General features: G+C 35.8%; 1 protein-coding gene across 2 annotated transcripts in view; it reads left to right on the top strand.

Moving 5' to 3' along the window:
* Eip75B (Ecdysone-induced protein 75B) overlaps positions 1-26,218 on the top strand; it is a 310,318-nt gene that overhangs the window by 240,461 nt on the left and 43,639 nt on the right. The window contains exons 1-2 of one of the 2 annotated variants that reach the window (XM_089634875.1): positions 2,502-3,266; positions 12,828-12,916. In XM_089634875.1, coding sequence (XP_089491001.1) covers positions 3,023-3,266; positions 12,828-12,916 — 333 coding nt within the window. In that variant the 5' untranslated portion in view covers positions 2,502-3,022. Of the gene's footprint in view, positions 1-2,501; positions 3,267-12,827; positions 12,917-26,218 lie in introns of those variants that run through there. The other variant, XM_089634874.1, reaches the window with a different exon arrangement.

Here is a 26,218-nt window from a genome sequence, read left to right as displayed (position 1 = left end):
AAATAATAAAATATTAACCTAATTTAATTCAACAGGAAGAGAAAATGCTGTAAGTGGAAAAAACTACAAACCTACATTCAGCATGAATGAAACCATGAAATTTTTTTGTGAGACTCCTTTATTATTATTTATGGGCAACAATTGATTTCCTGGTTGACCGTCGAGGTTTTATCTCTCCTTCATCACGGTCTCTTCAAGAGTCAAGACCATTTCTCTAAATAGCTTTTTGCACTCACTTGACATTACACTGAATCACCGCTAGTGGGTATTGATCGACTTGAACTGGGATTTCCTTGGAGTAAGAACGTATTTATTAAAACACAATAAAACATTTGAATGCCTTGGCTTATTGGCTTAATGGGAGACCCGTTCGGGGATCGAACCCTGAACGCCAGGTGTCCTTCCGCGCTCAAAAATAATACTCAATGTGTTGACATTGAATGTCCATTTGAATCTAGCGCTAACCAAATAATATAGAGGCCACAATCACCGATATAAATCCACGGGAATGTCGACCTTACGATAATAAGTTACCAAGGCTCATGTTTGCATCCGCAGAGCTTGGTGCTACTGACCGACCTCGACCGCGCGCTCTAATAATAATTTCGGTTGCGGTCAATGTTATCAACCTCAAATGTTCCCATAATGGCAGGGAACACTCATTGTAATGATCCGGAATCCTTCGATTGTAATATGCTTTATGGAGTCTGGCGCTTGAGGACAATGATTTGATGTGGTGAATGATGACACAGGCTAAATTTAATTAATTTTTCATGTTTATTTATTTTACTTCCTATGTAGGTGCTTTATTTTGAACTACATATTTAACCTTTAATTTGTAGTGATTCAAGATTTTTAGTGCATCCTGCTTTATAAATATTGAGGGTAAAAAAACAACAAAAACCAAAACAATAACAAAAATTCCCAACATGTAAAATGGACAGATATATATTTAGTACGTGCGTACCTGTCTAACAACAATATATTTTTTAAATAAGCCTTTTTCGAAAATTTCCCCTCAATATTTTCCGAGTAAATATTTGTTTTCCAAGTGTTAGAGGTGTGGGACATACTTGCATCTGCCAAAAAACTGTATACCTATTCTTTTAAACTCATATAAATTCAAAAAACTATCATTAAGGATACTTCCACGAGGAAACAGTTTGGGAAATAATTTTATTGAATGACTATGACAAAGTATAAAAAAACTCGTCATTGTCGAAAGATCATCGTCTTTCTTTCTGAGTTGACATTATTAGTAAGCAATGTTTTTTTGTTTGCGGCCAAAGTCGCGAGCGCCGCCTTGAAATGGAAAATTTTAATAATTGCCAGGACGACCGTAAAATGATCCTTCGCCGTGTCAGATAAAATTATTATAGGCAGTCGGTTATTGAACTCAAGGAAATGTCCTCCCATGTTATACTAACGATTCGGACATTGGCATTCCTAACCGAGGCTGTGCGCAAATTGTTGTGTTATTAGTTCTGTTTGGGTCACAACAGGTCGTTCGGTATAAAATGCGACAATTTATTAATTATGGAAAATATAATGAAAGGTAAGTAATTACATTTTTTTGTGTTTATTAAAAATGTTTTGTTATGCAGGCACTTTCTAAGATGATTTACTGTGATTGGTGCAATTACATTAAAAAAAGTGATTTTGTAACCATGTATCATGTCTTACCCGTGCATTTTTTTAAAATGTAAGACCTTTGTTAGAAAAAATTACACTATGACGTTTCAGTCTAGCCGTCCCTTTCACACTTTCAGCCGCTGAAAGAAAATAATAATATGTAGATGACGTTTCTCGCTCCCACGCTTCATCTACGAACGCTCATGAAAGTAGGATCACAAAGTCTTACAAAAAAGTAAAAATCAATCACTCGAACGATATTTACAGACTTCGAAATTGTATGTCTTTTTTACTTTGTGGTATTTTACTGCACATTTCTTTTATTTTAGGAGTCAGGTCTAGATTCGTGACGTATGATAGGCTGCGTCTCGCTCGCACTGGAGAAAACGAAAGGCGGCGCACGTGCGTGCGTCTCTTTCTGTCCGGGCAGAACGAGAGCGCGATTCTCGCTTTCGAACGCTACGAGCCGGTGACCTTGGCCATCCCGTCTGGTTAATGCAATCCAAGGTTCGGGTCTACGAACTTCCCGGCCCCTCCACGGCGTGCACCGCGGAGGGGGACGCGCGCCGCTTGAACGCGCCAATCACAGGCGGCGCGGCGAGGGATACGGCTCCGCGATTGGCCCGCCAGGCTTAGCGCGGCAATGACCTCGAAGTTCGAAATGCATTGAACTCTATTGTAGTAGTAAAAAGCGTTCCGCCGGTACGCTAGAGGCGCTATTCGCTTGGCAGCCGCGGCAGTTTGTGGATAGCGTTTGTACGGAGTTAGCCGCGTATCATTTCGCAGACTTTCACTCTTGGGGTTGGGAGGAACCTGCTCTGTGCTCCGTCCCATATACGCTCGACTTCAGCCAGTTTTAGTACAGGCGCGCTCGGGTAAAGTCCTTTCTGTGTCTCCGCACAGTACTCCCGCCTAATACTAACTTTACGTGCGTGATATTTGGCAGCCAGCTCTTATCTCACTCAGTCTGTATACTGAGCGAACACAATACATTATATTATTACTGTGACTTTAACATTTATTGTGAAAACTCATTTCTTTTTATAAACAAAGTAAAATACTAAAAAGTGCCCTATTTAAAATATTTCTGTGTCAGTGATTTGATAGTGACAACATACATAAACATGCACTATAAAGATGCAGTTTTATCGAACAATTCAATTGTTATTTTAACTTCATGTATTGAACTGTGTCGTTGATAATCAAAACGTTTTCCATTCATATTCTACGTCCCCTTTAAATTATTTGTGAATCGTATTAAAATTAATGTTACAAGTAAAATAAAATAAGATACAAAGTGAAGTTGTTTATAGATTACCCACACTGGTTGTGAACAAAAATTGTGACCGTATGTTTTGATGTATTGAGTGAAGATTCATTGGAAATAACAATGACGATGGTAATGAGTCCAGACAGTAGCTACGGCTGCAGGGTGCAGGTTCAGATGTCTGCGGTGGGATCCACCACGCCTTGCGTGCAGCCGCCCCTGCCGCCGCCCCCGCCCCCGCCCATGGCACCGCCCGCACACACGGAGCCATCGTGCTACCCCGGCGGGGACAGAGCCCAGGGATCCTACCTCACGGGCGACAATACTGTCAGCTCGGGGGGGCAGAGAGAACCCGAACTATACATCGGTAAACAAACATAATCATACATTTACAACAATTCTGATTTCATTACCACTGAAAATAATTCGACACATGACCTATGAATACTAAACACATGTAACATAACCTATCTTCGGTAATTATTTACACTTCGTTTCATCAATTACTACAAGAAACAACTATTTGTGTTAGTTATTACCCTAACATTTTTAGAATCAATAGTAGTCGGTAGTCGTATAATATTTTTGACATTAAACATTTCTGAAACTAAGGCCTATCATCTGATAAATTTATTTCGTGTGTTGTGACATTTTTTGCAATGTGTGCTGATTTTGCACGCTTGTTATAAATAATATGCTATCGAAAATTTTACCGAATTTTCTAAAAATTAGAGTCAATCAGTTACGTTTCACCCTTTCTGGTTTCCACGTCACCCGTCAAACAAATTATTTACAAAATGTATTCGCAGTGTGAAAAAGAAACCGATTTTGATTTGGCGTGAAATGTCGTTGAACATCACAATACGCATTCTCTTCCATATGTTTTAATCCATCATGTATTTCCGTTGTTTCCGTCGAGCCAGGCAGATAGATCATTAATCGTCGAACCTGTCACAAAGCTCGGTAGTTAGGTTCCTACAAACATACACAAGGATCCTTGGTTCGACAATTTGCAAAGAAAAGTTTTTCATTTCTTGGGGTGTTTGCAATAATTGATTCTTGTAAAAAACGATTAACGATACCTAAAAAACATGATCAATGATTTCTCAAGGGGCGCTTGCAGATTTTAACGTACTTTACAAAATCTTTAGTGTTTCTCATGAAATCTTACACTTGTGAAATTGGGATTTATTGTGCATTTTATTTTCTACCCTTTTTGGACATCATCGATCAAAAATTGTGACAAAATCTGTCACGCAAACTGAAAACTATTATACACGAATTATTCTTGCTTCAGGAGCAGCAACCGATAAAATGCACGGAAATAAATACAATCAAATTGATGTTTCAGCTAAAAAAATGTTTTTCTCATTAAATTGTCCTGTGTTTTTTTAATAACAAACAATGGTCAATTTCCTGTTTACATTACAATAATTGAATCAAATTATGATTTTATTTCCTCAAAGAACAACCTTCTGAATATTAACGTCATTTGAGCCGCCTATTTAGCACACTTTTCGCCGACAAACATTACGTCATCAGCTACTAGTTGCATTTCTCCGCTGCATTTCCTCGTTACTGGGTTATTGCATTCAAATATGCACTCACCGTAAGTAGTATTATTATTACTTGTGCCGATTTACTCATTCCGTGTAATTTCATAACAAACTGCACTCTGTATGCGCTTTCCGCCTACTTCCCAGACCCACTAATGCACCAATGCACTGATACGCTGATGTGACGCAATGGTGCATACTGCTCTCTTCTGTTACGTCTACTTTCTCCAGATGTAATCTCGTCTCTGCTTTCTCGGCACTCGTCTTTCTCGTTTGGTCGTTTCATCTTTTCAATCTATTGGAATACTTGGCAACTTGATATGTAACAACTAGCAACGAACTATAACTCTGATGCTACAATTCAAAGATTTACTCATCATTTCAAGCACTATATGTTTAGATAGAAATTCTTTTTGCAGAAACGATTTGCAAATTGGGTTTTTTTTATACAGAATCCATTGCAAAGACAGGCAAATTATTTATGTGATATTAAGGATTTCCCACATAATATTGAGTTCTGAAAACTTTAATTTATTTAACTTATTTTTATCGCGTAACTAATGGATTTTTCCCCTTCCAAACTCGAAAGAATCACAGAAATCTCTTTATAAGTTACTTTTCTAAACCATACTGCACTTAACCGCAGGTATACTTATAATTAAATTGAGCTGTTTACCAACTTTCTATAATTTAATCTCTGGCATCGGATAACCAGAGTCAGTCACCTGATTATTAGATCAAAACCACCGCTGCTATAAAATAAAATCACCTATAAAAATGGTTTGAACAAAATAGCGAAGATTGGTAAATAAACACAACGACGTATAATCATCTAATTGTACAGATTAACGTGCAATTAGAAAGTTTTAAGACGAGATTGACAAAACATTGTGATTTGTTCAAAGAATTTTAATGGCCTCTTGTTTGGCGTGAGGCTTCTTTGTTAATAATATTTAGAACATCTGATGATTACTTCATTTTCAAGAAGAACTTCTGCTCTGAAAGATATCTGGTGTAGTTGGTTATCCAATGCAATTGCCTCACACGCGGCAGCGCAGCTGGTTGCGTGCGTTGCACTTTTGGTTTTTCGCAAATCGCACCTAAGAAATGTGGGAGAAATTGACCCCGTGTGCTGCATAGGCCTGCGATGCATTCTGGTTTATAGCGGGAGTAAATGAATTGTGAAAATGCATTAGATAAGAATCTCCAGTGCAGTTTGCTTTGCGGACTCATTTATTCATAATTATTAGAGATCAATTGTATAACATGAACATTTCAATCTCATCACTACAGATTAACACTGAGAAAAGGGTTTACATCAAATATCTTACTGTTAGCTTTAACTTAGAACCAAGCCATACGTAAAATCAATACATTCGATTAATCTATACTACGAATCGGTTTATATTATGAATACCAAAAAATATTCTTTGGATAATTTGAAGCTTTTCCTAAAGTTTCACTTCAGTACAATATATATAGATATACTATTTTTTTTTTAATTGTAAATTTACATAGTAAGAACACATTTCAAATAAAAGTTAACATGTTTTCCTTTACAAGAGTCAAAAACTCATGTGCAAAGGGAAAAAAATAATAAAACTTAACATACATATGTTATATATATAAATGCAGTAGTTTATTATATTATAAAAACATAAGCGTAAAAAAGTAATAATACATTTTTTAAAATTATAAACAATATGAATAAGAAACATTTGTTTAATAGAATTTTTTTTAGATGGTTTCTCTCGATTAACTTTTTTTAATTTCTTATAAAATTATTCACTAAATAAACGAAAACCGCTTTGGCGCTTTAATCGACCACTTCTAGATTAATCGATTTTTATTCCTATTTTCGTGGTGATATATAAGACGCTAAGAATAGACATATTTTTGAATTATACCTATATTCCTCTTAAACTGCTTCTAAAATTTCATCATTTAACTCCACGTGTGATAGGTAACTATGTACCTACATTATTAATCATTTATTATTATACCATTTTTAAAGTGTTTGAATTTGAGTGGTAGAGATCAATAAATTTTTCTACTCATGTTTCATGACGTGAACCGAGTTATCTATTTTAAATCACACGATATGCAATTATTTTAGTGGATCGCTTTGAGATAAATTTGAGCGTTTGTTTACATAATATTTGTGATATAATTATGTTTCCATGTCCAGATAATGCATTCGACAATTTACAGGGTTTTCCAATAAGAGGTGTTATTTTGAATAGCCTACTATTTCGGTAAATGTTACTTTTGAAGCTGTCATTTTTTAACATTTGACAAGTAAAAACTACGCCATTGATAAAAATGGAACGATACACGCTTCAACAATGCATTGAAATTATTAAAATTCACTTGAGTGAATCAAATGCAAATCATTGTGAGTGATGAGGCCCATTTCCACCTCGGTGGCTTCGTCAACAAGCAAAATTGTCGCATTGGAGGGTCGGAGTTATTGTTGAAAAGCCTCTTTATCCTCAACGTATGACTGTTTGGTGCGGTTTATGGTCCGGCGGAGTCATTGGATCTTACTTTTTCGAAAATGAGACTGGAGCAACAGTTACTGTGAATGGATTACGCTATCGAGAGATGATTAATGATTTTTTATGGCCGAAATTGGATGGTATTGATCTGGACAACGTTTACTTTCAACAAGACGGCGCTACGTGCCACAAAAGCAACGAAACCATTGATCTTTTACGATTGAATATCAAAATAACACCTCTTATTGGAAAACCCTGTATTATACTAATTATGACTGTAAGTGGTCTTTGGTATTTCAGATGATGTGAAAGATATGAAATATCCAGCCGTAAAAATAAAGTTTTGGTTATTGTAACAATATCTGTTTACAAATGTCTTTCAAATTTTTATTTTTTTGTTTGACTGGCTATTGAACCTTCCTACTCAACAATTGGAGTCGACAACTTTACCAACCTCGCTAAATTCCGACCGGGGAGGACAGGGTAGTTTTTCGTATGAACCGCTGTACTATTATTAGATTCCAGATAAATGCGTATGTGTCCGCGTGTTGTACGTGATTGCCACCAAAAGGTGATACATTATCATCGACAATGAGTCTATCTGTTTCAGATCGATCGGATGTCGGGAAGTGGGTTATTTTCCGCTTCCAAGATTTGCATTCATTCATTACCGAAAACAAAAATGAAATCCAAATAGAAGTAGGTACTTAAAAAATAGCCAAATCACAGATTTAATCACTTATTGGTAGTGTTGGTACATAATAATAGCATCCCCGGTGAAAATCGAAAACTATTACCGAAGCCGCTAAACAGTGTTGTTCAAGTCTTTTGCCATGCACTAACTTGGGCCCTGAGTTTTATTATAACGTAAGTAACTACCTACCTAGAATTTTTCCCATTTTTGTGCAGACTTTCCTCCCCTCCCCCGAGCTTTCGCCTGCACGTGGCCTCCGGGGGTTACTCAACTATCGGGTAACACTCGGGGAAAAGTGCCTTTCTTCACATGCACTTGAGTGCATTCACCCACTTGAGTGCAACACCCGACTGGTGAAGTCGGCAAACCTCTCGCCAATAATTACATCGTTTCATTCAGTTTGTCTCGAGTTACGTCGTTACGTGTAATTTGCTTTACTTTCTACACGACCTATCCTATCGATTTAGCCTCTCTCGGATTAACGAACAATAACGTTTTACTAGAAATGAGTTGGTACATGAATAATTAATAATAATTGAAGGTTAACAACTACTTTCTATGTGAATGTGAATGATTGTTCATTTACTATGTATATAGTTTCTATTCCTCTCTATTTTACTCCTATGAATGTATAGTCTGTTTCATTAATCTGTCATTTTAATCTATTATTTAATCTATCCAAGTTATGCGATGGCCCGCTTTCTCCGTGAGATAACTCGTCACCATCATTTTTCGAAATCTGTGTCAAATTGTTGTATAAGACAGATGCAACGACTAAAGAAAGTTTTTTCCCCGCGTGACCCCAATTTCCAATTCACTTTCGTTCAAAAAGTTCAACGCTGCGTTAAATTGGGTGGAAATTGAACGACAATAAATTTAAACGCCTACGCGAATCACCATTCTGTCTCTTTTCTTATCCCTGAAAAGCACAATGTTTTGATTATATCTAGCCCGCTATATAAGTCGGAGAAAGTAGCGCACTGTGTTCAGAAAGACAGCCGTCACCGTCTCGCTCGTGCACGCGCTTTTCTCGCATCTCCTCTCCATTTCCAGTCGGAACAGCGCCGTCTCTCTCCGATGCCTACTTTCTCCAACTAGAGAAATGCTTTCGTCCCTTTCGCGCGGGAATTTCTTTGGACGGCTTCTCAACGATAGCGAAACTCGACTACAAACAAACCACTTTCAATTCATTTTCTTTCTTTTTAGTCTCATCCATAGTCTATCCCTCGTTATTTCTAGTTGTTCTACCATTCCCCACACTAACGAGCACTATTTTTATTTTAAATTTGTCACGATTGTCATAGAATTCGATGGTGCCAAAACTATGTAGATATAATAAGATTCAAGTAGAAGCATACGATTTTTTCTAGTCACTCTTTTGATTTACATAATGAATAATGGCTTCAATGAAAATCGAGTCATCGGAAAACATGATTCAATGCAGTTATTTAAAAAAGGAATGTTTTTTATTTCTGATTCCTTTTCAAAGGTGACATCTGACGACATGAATTATTAGGGGAAAGAATAATGTTGGTAGAGGAGAGTCTTGAGACTTGAGTCTAGTTTGAACTGAGTCACTGTGCCAAGTGCGGGCCGCGGCCGGTGGGAGTGTGGGGCGGATGACGGAATTATCCTGAACGACCATGAACTTACGGAATATGTTGTTATTCCCAACAGAACGGACACACACAGATTACGTTATATCTACTTTCTAGAACAGAAATACCCTCGCCTTGGTGAAGCGTTTTCTCCTGAAAATTGGGTGAACATTTTCAACACTCACCGCTGAAAGTTTTTCGAAAACTTTAAAGATGATGTGAGTTATGCAACGGTGCCAACGAAAGTGGGAAGATACGACATTTTGAAGTTCAAAGCAACAAAAATACATCTTTTTGCAATTTCAAAAATTGAAAATTTGTCTATTATAAAAACCCAAGTTCTGCGAATAATTGTTTAGTAATTTCTTGATAAATAATTTATTTATTTTTAAAACGAACAGCCTTTGAGAAGACTGGCTAATTTTATAACCTATCTGTGAAGGTGTTTTAGAAAAGATATTAGACCCGGAAAAGGTAAATTAAGAAAATGACCCTGAGACTGTAATTTTTTTAATTCACAGTTTTATCAATCTCGTTATATAACAGCAATAACATAAGATAGAATAATATTTGTTTTACAAAAGTTCAATGGAGTTTAAATGCAATGATATTCGTGAAGGTGGTGATGACAGAAATGATCTGCAAAAAGCTAGTTCACGGTAGCAACGGATAAACTTGTAAATCATACTTTTGAGGCTAATTCGGACTAAAAGAAACCTATCCCTGAGGTAGTGAGACTATGGTATCCTCAATCGTGAGGCTGAAAGGAAAGGAAATGGGAAGGAGATAAGTTAGATGAAGGTTGGGAAGAACCTTGATATTCAGAGCTGGTTACTAAACTTGGGTAAAGTTCATTTCAAGCAACATTTTGATTCTGATTGGTGGTATTTTACCAGGACGATACTGAAAGTATCTACTTATCACCCCGACGGTGACTTAGTAGGATGAGAGATAGTTTCTATGTTTAGATTCTCATGTCTCTGTTTTGCCCGACCCTCCCCATTTTTTTTATCTCTCCGTTAATACACTTGTTTTTCAAATTTATTTTCATGCGATCTCAGGTCGTTGGCCCGTTAGTGGGTCGCTCACGCACACACTCACCCACTTATCTGAATGTTTAATAACTCACACATACAGCGGCACGTGGCTAAACATCATTAAAAATTGCTACAGACACACATAAAAATACTGTGATATTATGTAAAGGTATAGGTCATCACATTATCCAACATTTTGTTTCACTCACACTTCACACTATCAGCACCTTACACACACGAAGATGCGTTAATAATTGAAGAATTGTGCAACACCTTTACTTTCTTTCAAACAATCATGCACAAAACCAAATCGGTAAAGATTTTAGGCTTTTGGTATTTTTCTGTATTCATAATCAGTCGGTGGTGTTCATTTGTATATTAGTACATTTATAAAATGGTGCAAGTAGACGGAGAAAAATGAGTATTGCTATTTTATTAATATCCTGTTAAAAAGGTGATAGCAAACTATTAGTACTTTCGCAGCTGCATGAATACGTGTTCAGCTGCGTTTATCCTGCGATTATATAATGACGAAATGCATTCAAAATATTGAGTTAATAAATAATTAATAATATTTTATATTAGTTTTCTCCGTGTAGTTGGGTAGATACCTATTATTCTAATAAAATGATTTAAATGACCTTTTAAAATAGGTTAAGTACCTACAGGTAACTAGTGTATTGGTGTACACAAATACATCCAAACGTGTCATATTTCAAGTGATTTTCCTGTGCCTACTGTATAAAACAAATAAAACAATCTCGCAAAATGTTTAAATTTGAACAGTTGACAATTTCGTTTGACGTATGATTTGTATTACGTACCTACGTGGGAGCACAATAATTTAGTGTTTCAAAATGACGTCTCAAAAGTACCTACCCGTCCGCGTTTGGTTTTGCATTTAAAGCATAAGGTAAAAATTATATTATTTGTTTCAATACATGATTTATTATGTGTTGTGACAATTTATTTACTTATTCTATTTATACACATTAGCGATTAAAAAATAAAGTGTCACTAAGTACACATAGTGTATTTATCGCATATATCCTACCTACTTATTTTGCGATTGCCTTCATTATTATGCATGTGTGTATTGCTTTATTTCAAGGACAACATTTATTATCGACTTTTTTCTTATCAATATAAATAATAATTCATTATTGACACGCTTCAATCAACAAAAGAAATTTGTGAGTAATTATTCTTCTCAGTTTTATTTTTAATGCTTACTTTACTGTCGAGTGTCGTAGCAATCGTTTGGGCAACACGGAACTTAGCGGCGTTCACTCCAGGGCACTCGTTTAATAAAAGTTCAATTTCGTCGGTAGATGGATTGTTTCAATTGAAAGCTTAAATGTACTCTTCAGTTTGTCGTTTTCTCTCTAATTACAACATTGATCTATGATTGTACTTAAAAATGGTTTCTCTGGCACACTACTCCGAGAAAAATGAGTTTTGCTGATTTATTAAAATCTGCAATAAATCATGCACCCACATTTGCCCGAATGACGAAATGCTAGAATATAATGATTGTTATGAACACGTGTTTCGACATCGCGATAATACATTCCTTTTTACTAAAAGTTCAACAGAAGACCTATCAACATCGTTAAGGGCATGTAGTCCCGTTTTTAATCGGATTAAGAATAATTTGAAAAGTTTCTTAATAAATTAACAATATTTTAAATCACTGAGTTTTCTCCGCGCACGCAAGATTTTTCTTGCAGTTGTGTTAGAGTTTGTACAATTACGAAGCAAAAATTTGATGGTATTGACATTATTATGTGAGAAAAATGCAAATTTATAATTATTTAACTAATTCATTGAATAGAATAAAGAATTGGTAAGCAAGCTCCCTTGGCGGGATCAGTCTTTGATACGCCACTGGTTGGAGTCTTCGTGTTAGTATGTATGAAGAAAATACAACTCTAGTCTTCTTGGATCTCTTGAACAGAGCAAGCATTTTATAAATAAGACGTAGAAACATGAGCGTTAAGCGTGCACATCATAAGGCAGAAGATTGCATAATTGAAAGATAATTTTCCTCAAATCGATTCGAATTGAATATACATAACTACATATTCCATAGCTGGTCTACAACATAAAATACCACTGAATAATATGTTTTTGTCATAACAAGTGCCTCGTCGTGTTTTCGACACTTATAGAATTTCACCAAGGCTGCTACTGCCGACAGACAGAATTTGCAAACGAATTTACTTCTCAGCAGATTTGACAACGAATTTTGTTTGAACAGTTGCGTCTCAACTTAGAATAATGTACGTGCACAATAGTTGCGGAAGGTGGGTTCGATGACCTCCTAGATGGACGTATTGACGTATAATTGGACGATGAATATAAGCACTCTGATGACCTCTGACTCTTTGTTTGAGGAAGAGCCCTCTGTCTAGTGTGTCTGACAGATCAAAAAAAAAGATACCGCCCTTTCTGATTGGCGCCCGATATCGCATTTAATCTTGTTTTTAAATATCTAATACTTCGTAATATTAGTTGCAATATTAACGTTGTTTTTCTTTTACAGAATTCGATGGCACCACCGTGTTATGCAGAGTATGCGGCGACAAAGCGAGTGGCTTCCATTACGGAGTACATTCTTGCGAGGGTTGCAAGGTAAGAAGAATCTCAAAATTATTTTTACAATATCCAATTCATTCAATTACAATTTATCAAATCATGCAACTTATCATTCCCTATGACTGAATTTGGTATGACGGGATATTGATAATCCCTTTTGTATAATACAAAAAATTGATTCCCAGTAATTTTTATCAATTTTTAAATACTTTTGTTCGAGTTTTATTATTATGAATAGCATCTGAACCAACCATTACAGGGGTCTTTTTCACACTATCACTTTGTATTTTATGAACGTAATAAGATAATTGCTTGAATAACTAGAACCAAAACGAAGTTAAGTGCTTAAACTACTATTTCCAAAGATTATTTAGCATCTGAAGTCTTTATTAGCACTGCGCTCATAACGCGCGAGCTAAATATAATTTCAAAGCCATAATGTGTTTGATCACCGCTTATGTCATCGGGCGGACTCCGAAAACTAATGATCACAGGCTATGGGCGATAATATTAATTTGCGTCTTACCTAGTGGATGCGATCTACGTTTTACCTGACAAGGTTACGTTTTGGTTAGAGGCTCTGGCATTGAAGCCAGCTAGCCTTGCCTGGTGCTTGAACCGGGAAGCTCGAGCGGAGCACCGTCCTCAAAAACCAAGACAAAAAATTCAACGGAAAATGTGACGAGTGGGAGAATCAGAACCTCGATTGCTGATCGGCAATATGAATACATTATGTCTTCTCGAGCAAACCTTGATATTTAGGAGCAGTCATTACACATTACCCCCGGCCGCGTAGGTTGTAGATAAGTAGTTTGCGGTTAGGATCGGCGTTTCTTCTTGGTCCTACACAACGAACTTAAGCAAGCACAACCTGTCTATAGATCAATTTTAATAACTAAGACGCACTTGAAAAATTACGTATTTTCGTTTAATTCGTAGGTTTTTGATACGTAGTTCACGGTTAGGTGAATCAGTTTTTTTCTTTGCCCTAGCAAGATTTTGAACAAGGACAACTTGTTATAACTTTAATACTTCGAGAGCAAAGACGCATTTGAAATTTTACGTTTATTCGTCCAATTTGTAGGCATTAGCACACTTTGATGCGTGTGAAAAGAACCCGTGCGACAGGTAATTTATTAAACATCCATATAATCAGGGTCGCAGCCGATTCAGCCAAAGGTCAAGTTGACCTTAGCGACCTGTTTGTTTTGTTATGTTTCCGCAGGGGGGCTGGGGCTTATAGTTCTTTGTGTCCCCAGAAGTCTCTTGTTCGCCGTACCATTGAGCGCGATACCCCTCAGATTTTTGAATGGGGGATTTGCAAATTGTGCTCGTTGCGCTTATTGTATTTTAAGCGAAGGTTAAGGTCAACTGGGTCATTCTGAGTCCCCTCCGTGCGAATTTGATAAAGGTCTCATTTTCTATACATAGCAACATTATTGCATTTGAAATGCACTGCATTGAGTTTTGATTCGTTTCGCAGCCAGCTCTTACTTACGTGAGTGCTAATCTTTGAGAACACTCACAGTCATGTTGACCGTGTGTAGAATACAAGCACAGACACATGCACAGAGGTACCAGCACTAACGCGATGGCACTCACACTCGTCCATCTAATTCAAGGTCCTCGCGAGTCAGCTTCAGCTAGGTTATTGTTCGAGGTTAGCTGTTAGCTGCCGCACTCATTCCAGTACATTCCGATATCGGCTTGTTTATTACTTTCAACACTTTTGCAAATCTAATTTCTATCAAGGCTTGAGGCTTTCAAAACTTAAGCCAATAATTCAAGATCAATACAAAGAACTATTTGATTTCACTTTCTAGATCCTAGATGTATTCGATGTGTCAAGAAAACCATTTTTATCACTATTACGTTGTTATCAATGTTTGTTTATAAATTGATTTACTCCAAACTAGTTGGCTTAACACGCTCTGGCAATAGGTCATCGTTCGGAAGTACTTTCAAACTATTTTAATATTGTAATGTTGTTTACAAGCAGCAGATAAGGCGGGTGGTATTTCTAGTGCGCTGGTATTAACTGAGTATGTGTGAGTTAGTCTGTCTGCGCGTGTGTGAGTTCCTTACGCACCTCAACTGTCAACCATTGTATAAATTATTCAACTTGGTGTATAAATACATAACAATTTGAATTACCAGCCACTGGGTTCATGGAGGTACAGCGGTGTTCAATTGTTGGGTATTGTTACTCTGGTTAGCTATCGGCACTCTCATTTCCAGTGATTTTTTATAAAACATAAAACTATTTTTTGTTTGTTAATTCCTCGAACAAATTACCTATATTTTTAGAGTTCTTTTGTGTTCTTTAATGCCCTGACCCTTTGAAAACCAGGGCGTTTGTCACGCTACTGCTATATTATATTATACTGGCGCAGACCCGTGGAAAACCATAGGATATTATAATTATAGGATTGATAATTGATAATAACGCAAATTTTAAAAATCACCAAATGTGACAGTTGTCAAAATTAAACCTAAGACATATTAACAAAATAAAAACACGATTCAAACATAATATATTATTAAAATAGTTTTATGGGAAAAAAAAAACATTATTTTAGGAAGGGTATAAGTTTTAAAAAAGTACTAAAGAAATTTATAAAATATAAATCTCGTAAAATATAATACATATTATTATGGGTAGGTAGGTATCTGATGATTAATTCTCTTTATTACAATTAGATCCAATTTTGAATATGACATTTAAATTCAATGCAAATCCGAGTTCTAAAGTTCATTGAACGATAGTTACAGACAGACACACAACCGAAATTAGAATTTTTGATGATGATATTAAATTTTGTGTTTTAGGCTGTTTTCATAGCCTTGACGCTGTAGTGTGTACAATTGAAACAACCTATCTATTTAATTAGAGAAATCTCCTAACCTTTATCATCAATAACCTGAAATAGCGATAATTCCTTCCCACAACATTCAACATCATTTTCGTTCGCGCTCTAAATTACATCCCAGACATAATCACATCCTTCGCTCTTGAGTCTAGCTTTCGATTTTCAAAACCCGTCTATTAAAATCATCCCAGTCTACAAGACCTGCTCTATAAATCTATCGGAGGTACCTACCCTGGATGCGTTCTGTCGCGAGGGTTTGGGTTCAGGGTCGGTCGGGCCTCTCCTCTCCCTCCCACGCCCTCTTAGCTCTTAACATACCCTCTCTTCTCACTCCCACACCCCTTCGTAGCCTACACACCCCTCTCCCCACAACACGCATGCCTATGTCTAGATGCTCTCACTCACAACACGCAACCAACACACTAACCGACTTTTAATGGTCTATGTTTGAGCGTACGAGTAGATCGAATGTTTTTTTTATCTATCCAACAGCTTTTCTTACTTATATAAATGTCAAATAGCATCAAATTCAACGGTGGTGGATACATCTGTGAAACTATAGGTTAGCACGTCCTAAAACGTGTCAGAACCAATTTAAGAGTATTTATTTACGAAATAGGTGCTTTTAAATACTAAAATGTATCATTTTTAGTATCAAAAAGATTACAAAACAATTGCACAGTGTAAACATACTAATACGATTCAAATTAACTATAATTTACCTTACTTATAAAATAGTTCATATCGGTTTTCAGTTTTGCGTAATTTTAAGTGTTAAAATATGTATAATAAAGAATTTTTGTTTTACCTGGAAAGGTATCTGCGTCTGCATTGGAGAGGCATGTATTTACATACCCTCATAACAGTGTGTTTCTGAACATAATCTATGGAATTTCTTTGTTTTCATTGATAGCGTACTTGGGTGGTGAAAACGACAAACATGCGTAATTATTATTCTCTCCGCATTCGAAAAAAGTTCCAAGAAATTTTTAAAGATTCAATCATTCCGGAATAATTTCGTATTCTAAATAATTGAAGCGTTCTTTGTGGTCGAACGTCTTCTTTTGTCACCAGCAAGACAGAGGAACGTCAGCCGAGAGCTGCTCGATCCAAATATAAATTCAAAATGCATCCCGAGCATGCACCGAGAACCAACACGATAAAAGTACTGCGAACGCAACAAAATGTTCCTCACCGAATATTTATATCAATCAGTATGTAATGCAGGTGGTTTAGATCTTTTTACTTGGGTCGTTCGCTTTCTTTGTATAGTTTTATATGTGGAGACGTCGATGTGTACGAAGGTACTCTCCCTACGTGCTCGTCCATATAGAACGCGGAAAGTTTAATTTGTTTTATTGTTTTTTATCGAATGTGACGATCCCTGTTGTTTCTCTCTCCCTTTCACTCGTTGTTCCTGCGTTTTGTGTCTCTCTCCCCTGCGGGTGCATTCACCGGGACGCTGCACTTGTTGCGAGGTTAACCCGCATTTCCGACCGAATTGTACTAACGTATACCTCCGCTGCGTGCTGCCGGCCTGGTAGAATTAATTGGATTTAAATAGTGCGTGGTGTTGTTCTTGGTCTGCGTGCGTTAGGAGCAGTACACTGCACATGCACATGTTGCCTTATGAACTGTATTCTATTTCGGTGATTCGAATTGATGGTACTTGCTTGGGATGCAGATTTGTTCAAGCGTTCAAACTTACGTATCTCTCATGAGTCAAATTTTCAGTAGCTTAAAATAAAATCTTGCCCTGTCTTTTGTCCTAATTTCTGTTGCCCCTTCGTTCCAACGACCATAAATCTGCCCGATTCACTCAAGCATTTTTAAATCTTAGTAACATTTCGTTAGTCAAACCTTTCAAGTGCTTAAAATAATTTTTTTCATTGTCTTAAATTCCGTTGATATTTCATAAAATTCATCTTAAATCGAGCATTTTTCCTGCTTTATTAGACTTGATATTAAGCTAGGACTTGTTGAATTGGTCAGTTTACCTTCCATTGATAAAGACGCCATCCGGCGAGTTGAAAAACCAGTCCTTCGTAGAAGATAAAAATGGAATAGGTCGGGTATTATTTTCACTTTCATAGTTCCTGCCCAGCCTCTCCTTCGGATCGGTAAATAGAGTCTAGTCATTTCATTACAAGGTTAACTTGTAGGGTCCCTCAGTGCAGTCGTCCTCGAATTGATCCCTTTGCATTATTCGGAGCATTCATACCCGTCCACGCTTCTTCCGACAAGTCATTCTCCCGTTCATCAGGCCTTAGATTTGAGCCTTTATGACTCCGGAGCCTCGTGTTTAACCTATTTATTTTTATGGGTTTATTACGGCTTTGTATATCGCTTACGGAGGTTTAATGGTTTTCTTTTCAGTTGAAATATTTTGTTGAGCCTAAAAATAGTCATAACCGTTAAACTGTTTTGTTCCTGTGGAATTTATGGTTTCCATAAATCAACGTTAAGGTTAAACGCAACGCTCGTTGTATTCTACGTGTTCACAGATGGCGTTAATTAATTAATTTTGTTTAAATACGCTTTTGCAAGGTATTGCTTTACAGTATTAAGACAAATTATTTGTTTGCGCCCTCATGTACGCAATATGAATATGAATAAATAGTTTTGTCCATATAAAAACTCAATTCTATCGAGAAAGGCATACAAATACAATATTGGATTGAATCATCGGTAAAATATTGTATTTGTGTGCCTTTCTCGAAAGAATTAAGTCTTTAAACGAACAAAACTATTGATTCATATTCATATTGCGTATATACGGGCGCAAACAAATGATTTGTCTTAATATTGTAAAGCAATACCTTGCAAAAGCGTATTTAAACAAAATTAATTAATTAACGCCATCTGTGAACACGTAGAATACAACGAGCGTTGCGTTTAACCTTAACGTATGTGTACTACGAAATGAGACAAATTAGTGCAAATCGAAAATTACAACTCTGAAACAGTGAGATTTAGCTTCGTGAATTTTTTACAGTTTTTCATTTCGTCTTATTTTTGTTTCACATTTTTCGGCCTGACACGTTTTTTAAAGTATTTCAACATTTATAATATTATTAAAAAAAGCTAAATAAATTAAGTATGCTTTGTTGTATAATATTTTCGATACATAGTTATGATATATGAATAGTATTTTTTAGGTAGCCGTCTGCCATTGGCGATCCGTGACTATTCAATGAACTAGGGTGGTTAGATTTAAACGTACGACAATAATGATGTTGTAGCTGAAAAAAATTTTTTTTTTCAAAATTAACATTTTTTGTTTGATGATATTTCGGTTTGGTGATGCCGCGCTTATCAAAACATTCAAATTCACAAAAAAATTACAAACTACAACAAAAATGTCGTATTTTTCAATCTTAACATTCTAGTTCACTACAGACCGATACTGCCGTCTGCGTCTATTCATACCAAAAATATTATTTAATATACTTGTCTGGGACACTGATATAAAGTAAATAACTCAAAATATTGAATTGGTTTTTGCGCTATCTGATCATAGAAATGCATTTCACAAAGAACCCTTCTCAACCCCATGGAAGTTCAGACCTTTTAGTCCTTTTTTGTAATCCGCAAGGGTTAAGGAAAATACAGAAAAGATCGGAAATTAAATTTATTGAAAAAAAGTACTGCAAACAATACAACGCAACAAAAAAATAACCGGCCAAAATACTTTGACCTTGGCGAATTCTCATATTCTTTTTTGCTATAAAACTAAAATTATAAAAAAGGTTGCCCTTAAATTTGATACGCCGACCCTTATCCCTTTCGCTCCAAATAGTTTGTTTTTTGCGTAAAATATAACATCGGCAGCTGTTTATTTGATCCTTTTAGAGCAAATTCACAACGATAAGGACGCCCTTCCGACAGGATGGCGATTCGAGGTTAATCCTTTCAATTTCATCAAATTTATGGCCCCAAGTTAAATTTGATATTGTTAAATGAGACCGTTCACACAATGATGATTATCTGATGATTCTTACTCGTCCGAACGAGTTATCATTTGTTGTGATTATTTATTGAACTAAATTTAACACAATGCTCTTTATTTTATTGTTGAACTTATCACCTTTTGGTTAGTTAGGTTTCATTGTAAATTTTATATTAAAAAAAACTAGTTAGCTAACAAGGCAAGGGTTAAGTTACACGACTAAAATGTTTGATATATTACCAAAAAATAGGAATGCAGTTGGTTTTTTTATAAAAAATGCATTTTTCGTTTTCATGATGCGTTTCTTATTTGCGAAATAAAGGCAATCTCCGTACAGTGTTTTTAAATCCACGATACAATGCAAAATATCTGCGAACAATAATATAACATTTCAAAAGACGTTGACACACTCATGATCATGACCCACTAAATTCGATCAATCTCAATAGTGAAAGGGCTCCTTAGAATTGGCGAGGTCTACAATAAATTGAAAGGGATGAAAGGGGGATGCAATCCTTTAGACGGGCCCTTCTCCCGGCCCTACCCAATCTCGCGAGAAGTTGGGGCAGGTAAGTTCTACCTGGATAATAGAACTGGTCCTTCGATCCGACGCATCTTCTTTCTCTCCACCGGGTTTCCAAAATACACACGTTTTTGAAAAGGGTTGATGCAACCCTATTATGGAAGGAACACAAAGGAAGTCTGCAAAAGATGGCAATAGTTTTTTGCGATTCCGCCTGCTGGATGAAATTTATACGAAACCAGCAGGAATTGGCAACTTTATTAAGGAAATGCGAAATTATTATAGTATATGAACGCATTTTTATATAAAATTATAATATTTATAATTATTTCAGAAAGAACACTAATTAATATATTTATAACTACTTTATATTATCCATACTAAATTTTAATAATATGTAAATGAAATCCTCAATACAGGAGATTCTAGTGAGGATATCATTATATCTATTTCTTACAAAAAATAAGATAATAAAACACTTACTATTCTATATTCTTTACTTACAAAACAAACTAAATGTTCACTAATAATTTCATTGTCAGCCACTTTTCTTAATTAAGTGTAATTTACTGCTCCGTAGCAGTGGCGGCTCGTGACTTTTGGGTGTTCTAGAGTGCTAATATTACAAAAGATGGCATTAGTGATGTTAACGATTTTCAGGAAATACATGCAACGTACGGCCAAACTAAATTCCTGAAAAATATCGTATAAACAAAACGAATTTTCGGAAAAAAAATTAAATATCGTTTTAAGCCACAACAATATCAATTATGGCACTTTTCGTCACGAGCCACCACTGCTCCGTCGTAAACTAATCAAATGAAATCAACAAGTCTTCCGTTAAGGGTATGCTTTTATTTGATAAAGCGATCGCTATTTTTGATTGGTGAAACCGGACGAAGAGAAATGCGACTTCATGTACTATACGACTATGTAAACTAGAGTCTTTTACGTAAAAAACATGTACGTATTTAATTGATAGTTTTTCCAATCGTTTTGGTTGCCAATCCCTGCCTTAAAGAATGTGAATACAATTAAGAACGGATGTAGCGTAAAATCAAAGTTAGTCCAGGTTTAGCACGATACGCTTGTTACCTCCAACGCCAATATTATCAACCCTTGGCTAAACGCGGTCAGGTGGCGGGGGCGGAATCCGAAACCCAAAGGGTTCTGATCACATCCCCTATCGCCAAAATCCTATACAAAAAACTGTTGATTCTACCAAACATCTGTCTAAACTGTGTATAATCGAAAGGGAAGTCGTTTTTTTAATCGGTCGTAGAAAGTTAAAGAGTAATTCGATATCATCAACACTCACATAAACTATTTCATATCAGAAGATCCCTGAGGCGTATGTGTGGTAAAACCATGTTTGATCGTGTGAGGAATGTGGAGATCCGCAAAGAGTGCAAGGCTGATGTAAGCGTAATGAGTAAGATTAAGAAAGGGACGCTTAGATGGTTTGGGCATGTAGAGCGAATGAGCGAAGATAGGAGTGTTTAAGGAGGATATATGATGCAAATGTGAATGGTAGCAGAAGTCGGGGACGCCCGAGGAACACATGGCACGATCAAGTGAATCAGATACTCGAGTCGGGCCATGTCAAGAGTCAGAATAATAGAAGAGTATGTATGAGACGATGTATGAATGTGAATGAGGCAAGAAGTGTGTGCCAAGACCGAGTTGTTTGGCGGTCAGTCCTCTCTGCCTACCCCTGCGGGGAAACGGCGTGATGGTTAGTTAGTTAGTTAGTTATATAATATATTACATTCATTGCATAGTGCGCCTAGTTATGCAACCAATCATTGTTAAATCAACAATAAATCATAATAATTTGTATCAAAGATCTGCAACATAACTGAATAATTGCGATTTTCTTAAACAAATTTTGTGATAGGAAAATCTTTTTTTCTCTCAAACTTGTACGTTCCTATAAATATACCTGAGGCTTTTGTTAAAAAATCAAAAATGTATAGGTTTTACACAAAGAAAACTTTGTGTTACTAAAAAATTATTATCGAAGAAAGCAAACACTTTGTGGCTTGACATTATACAAAATGAAAAAGATTTTTGGTTCAAACCACTTTATTTTATTATATACGTCGACCGCTTTCGGTTGTTCCCAACTTCTTCAGGACAATAAATATATAAACATAGCAAGTTTTGTAAAATATTATTATTTATCGTTTTTGCCAAAAATGAATAGGCACGTGTGTGTTAAATGTTCACAAACGCCTTTCTCGTTGCAATTTGTATTGCTATTACATAGAAATCAGTTTGAACCTATATGCAATAAAGATAAAAAAAAAACATGTAAATGGGATTTATAATAATTACGCGTTTTCTGAAAATATTGATGTTTGACGCTCAACGCCATCTAGCGTCCGGTAGCACAAACCTCTCACCTTCATACATAAACAAATAATATCGATATTTTAGTTAGTAATCACTAACCGAGTTTAAAAAAGTAATTTAAGCATTGAAATATTTAGGAAATAAAATATCGGTTCGAGATTTAAAATTTTTATTGTGAATCTCATTTATATTTGCTTAAATGCAAATATGTATCAATATTTTATATTTATGTAATTATTTTCCGATGAATTACAGAAACGTGAGATAGGCCGGCCATTAATGGTGAATTATTTCGGCTGAGCGATTAAATCTATACATAAGTCATTATCATATCTGGCCTATATAGACTACGCAGAACGCTCGGTTTACTGCCTACTAAATAAATAATTACAGTCCCTCTTCTGCGGGCGTAGATAAGCGGCGCTCTACTGGGTTGAGTGAGTAGGAACCAACATCACCATACTAAAGCAGTACCTACTCGTGTTGTGATGTTGCGCTAGTCGCTGAGTCAACGCCCCCGCTGCGGTTCAACGACCCGCGGACGACCTCGCCAGAGCTTCGGCTACTCGGCGCTAGAGCGCCATTTATTAAATTTTAATATACACAAAATTATATTTAATTAAGTGTTACTAATGCTATAAACTTAAAAAACTATTCTTAATTATTTTTTTATTGATGTAATAAATAAATCTGAAATTCTTTATAAAATTATATTTTTAGAGCTTTGGCTGTGTGCCGGCAGGTGTCGCCGTTGTATTATTTGGCTTTGAATTTTTCTTCGGTTCCGATGACTGCAAATCCGTTATTTTGTGCAATAATGTTTATTGCTATGTTGAAGTTTCGCTGAATTAGTATACATATTTGTTTGTCATTCATTCTGTTCGTCCGGTCAATGACCACACTTGTGTTCAAATAAATTCACGCAAAATGTCGATTTTTAATGCAAAATCAGCAATTATTGATGATTGGGAATCAATAACAATTTAAATTGAAATAACTTTGAATAATTATTTCGCAAGCATAACCACATATATTTTTTGTATTTTCATACTAAAATTATTTCCATCTCGTTACTAATTACATATTTTTACAAATGTATGCTCAAATTTACTTCCACTTTGTTACTACTTAAAATTGTTCCATGTTTTCCAGTTAGATTAGTTCTGATTTTCTACAGCTATATTATAATTCTAGTAAGAAACATGTTTAAAGCATTCAAAAGTCCTTGTCAATTGCATTTTTTTTGTGTGAATATCGCAAAAGAGTTCTAACTGCCCCTAACCGTCTGGAACCAGTATCTACGACATCTTAAATTGCGATATGTTGTGAGGCTGGAGTTAGTGGGGAGGTTGAGATGATGGAAAAGAGGAAGGTTGGGAAGTACCTGGCTTTCCAGATCTGGTCACCAAATACACCTTTAACCATATCAAGCAACAATTCAATTCTGAATGGGGTTTGTCACCAAGGAATATCTTTCACCTACCTACTATAATAGTAATAATAATAATAATTGGATGACTTGTATAGCGCCGTTTTTGTGCAAAATCACCTCCAGGGCGCTGTACAAACTTATAATACATTTCTACAGTGTAGATCAAGTTTATTATCAATTTATTACTTAACTATTTATGGAGATAATATACAGTACAATACTTACCTGGTAGGTCACTTAAGATTTACACTTAATTAACATTATCTAATTGTTTTTTAGCGAAATTTAGATACAAGATTTAGGACTTAATTGGAAAACTGAATATAACTGGACTTTTTCTTATAAATGGTATATTTAATTTAAGGTTACGACAGCTTAAAAAGGTAAGTTTTTAGTTTAGACCTGAATTGTGTAGGACTTGTTATGGATCTTAGTTCCGGAGGGAGTTTATTCCAAGCCTTCGGCCCAGATACTCCGAAAGCGCGATCACCAAACTTAGTATTTGGCTTGCGCTTAGGTTCTATCAGTCTGCCTACAGCTGATGATGTTGCTGATCTAAGAGTTGACTGCCTCAGACCAGTGTTTTCCGGGACGCATAGTTCAGAGATGTAGGGTGGGGCCATTTCATTGATGGATTTAAACACCATCCAGCACAGTTTGTACTGGATTCTTTCAGGGCACTTGAGCCAGTGAAGGTTACGAAGGTGTTCTGAAATGTGCGAATATTTTGAAACCCTGGTTATGAGCCGTGCTGCTGCATTAAACACTGATTGAAATTTGTCAATTTGATATTTTATGTCAGAAATATGATACATATTATAGATATAAAACTATTATGCAGTATTTTGAGAGGCTGAAGGCAGTGGGAAGGGTAAGGAGACAGAGAAGTGGAAGTTTGGGAAGTACCTGGCTATCCAGATCTTGTCACAAAATACACCTTTAAACATTTCAAGCAACAATTCAATTCTGAATGGGGGTTTGTCACCAAGGAATATCTTCCAATTAACTACCTACTATGCCAGAAATGTGATGCATATTATACACATAAAGCTGTTATGCATTATCAGTATAATCCAGTCTAACGTGAACTTCGATAGTATATATATATACCTGCTGGCGTGCTGCACGTACTATGTAAGTACGCAGTAAGTATTATTATGCAACTCAGGTTCATTACTCACAGGTCACTAACCGTGTGTGAAACATGTTCCAGAATTCAACGATCGTAACCATGTACACACTACAAACTTACATAATATATAATACTACAAGTATATTTTACCCATAGCAGAAAGTTCAGTGTTTTAAACATCGCCATGGTAGCGAAAATACTAGTAGTTCTGTTAACAGTTTGTAGATCTCACGTCTAAAAGAGTATATTTCTTATTAAATTATAATTAAAGAAATATATAAATCTTTCGTTTTCTGCCTAATTACATAATTATAATACTTAATTATAAGCCGTAAAATATTCTTTACATGACTTTTTTAATGTCACTATTTCAATGACAATTCTTTTTCAAAACTTTTTTCAGACAGGTAGGTACCATAATATTTAATGATGCGAATTAGAAAGAATGATATGAAAGAATGCGACGATTTCAAATATGGAAAAAAATAAAATTTAATGAGCCATTAAAACAGACTCCATCTTGAACCGGAAACGGAACGTACTAACAAATTTTACGAACAAACGAAATGCAAAATTGTTGAATTAAAAGAGGACTTCAGTTTAATTAATAGTAAATATTGAGTAAAATGTAATTTCACTCAAAAGGACACAATACGTACCTATACATATATTGTATTCTGTTTAATTTTATATTTTTCGTTCGTAATATCTTCTAAATTATGCAGAATTAAAAAAAAAGATTCTTGCAGGTGTTATTAGTAAAGCATTAAAATTTAAGAGCACACATTGATCCGGCATCAAAGGATTACGTCATGTGGTTCAGTTTAAAAGTTTGCTGTACCGTTACCGTTGCCAGTTACTAGATAAATAAGACACTTAGCGGTTCGGAGCTTCGCTATCCACCGCTAGATGTCACTCAACCCCACCACAATAATTTGCAATTTTACTGGCAGCCACAATAATTCGTCTATTTTTTATTTGGTTGAAAGGAGATAAGAAATAAGAGTTTAGATAAAAGGTAATTAATTTAAAAGTGTAAGAGTGGGGCAAACTAGGTCACTTAATTATTTTATTGCC

The sequence above is a fragment of the Hesperophylax consimilis genome, chromosome 8, assembly GCF_061612785.1.
Source record: "Hesperophylax consimilis isolate HC1 chromosome 8, BYU_Hcon_1.0, whole genome shotgun sequence".
NCBI classification, from domain to species: Eukaryota; Metazoa; Arthropoda; class Insecta; order Trichoptera; family Limnephilidae; genus Hesperophylax; species Hesperophylax consimilis.
The sequence above is the reverse complement of the archived record's forward strand: the minus strand, read 5'-3'. Positions and strand labels throughout refer to the sequence as shown.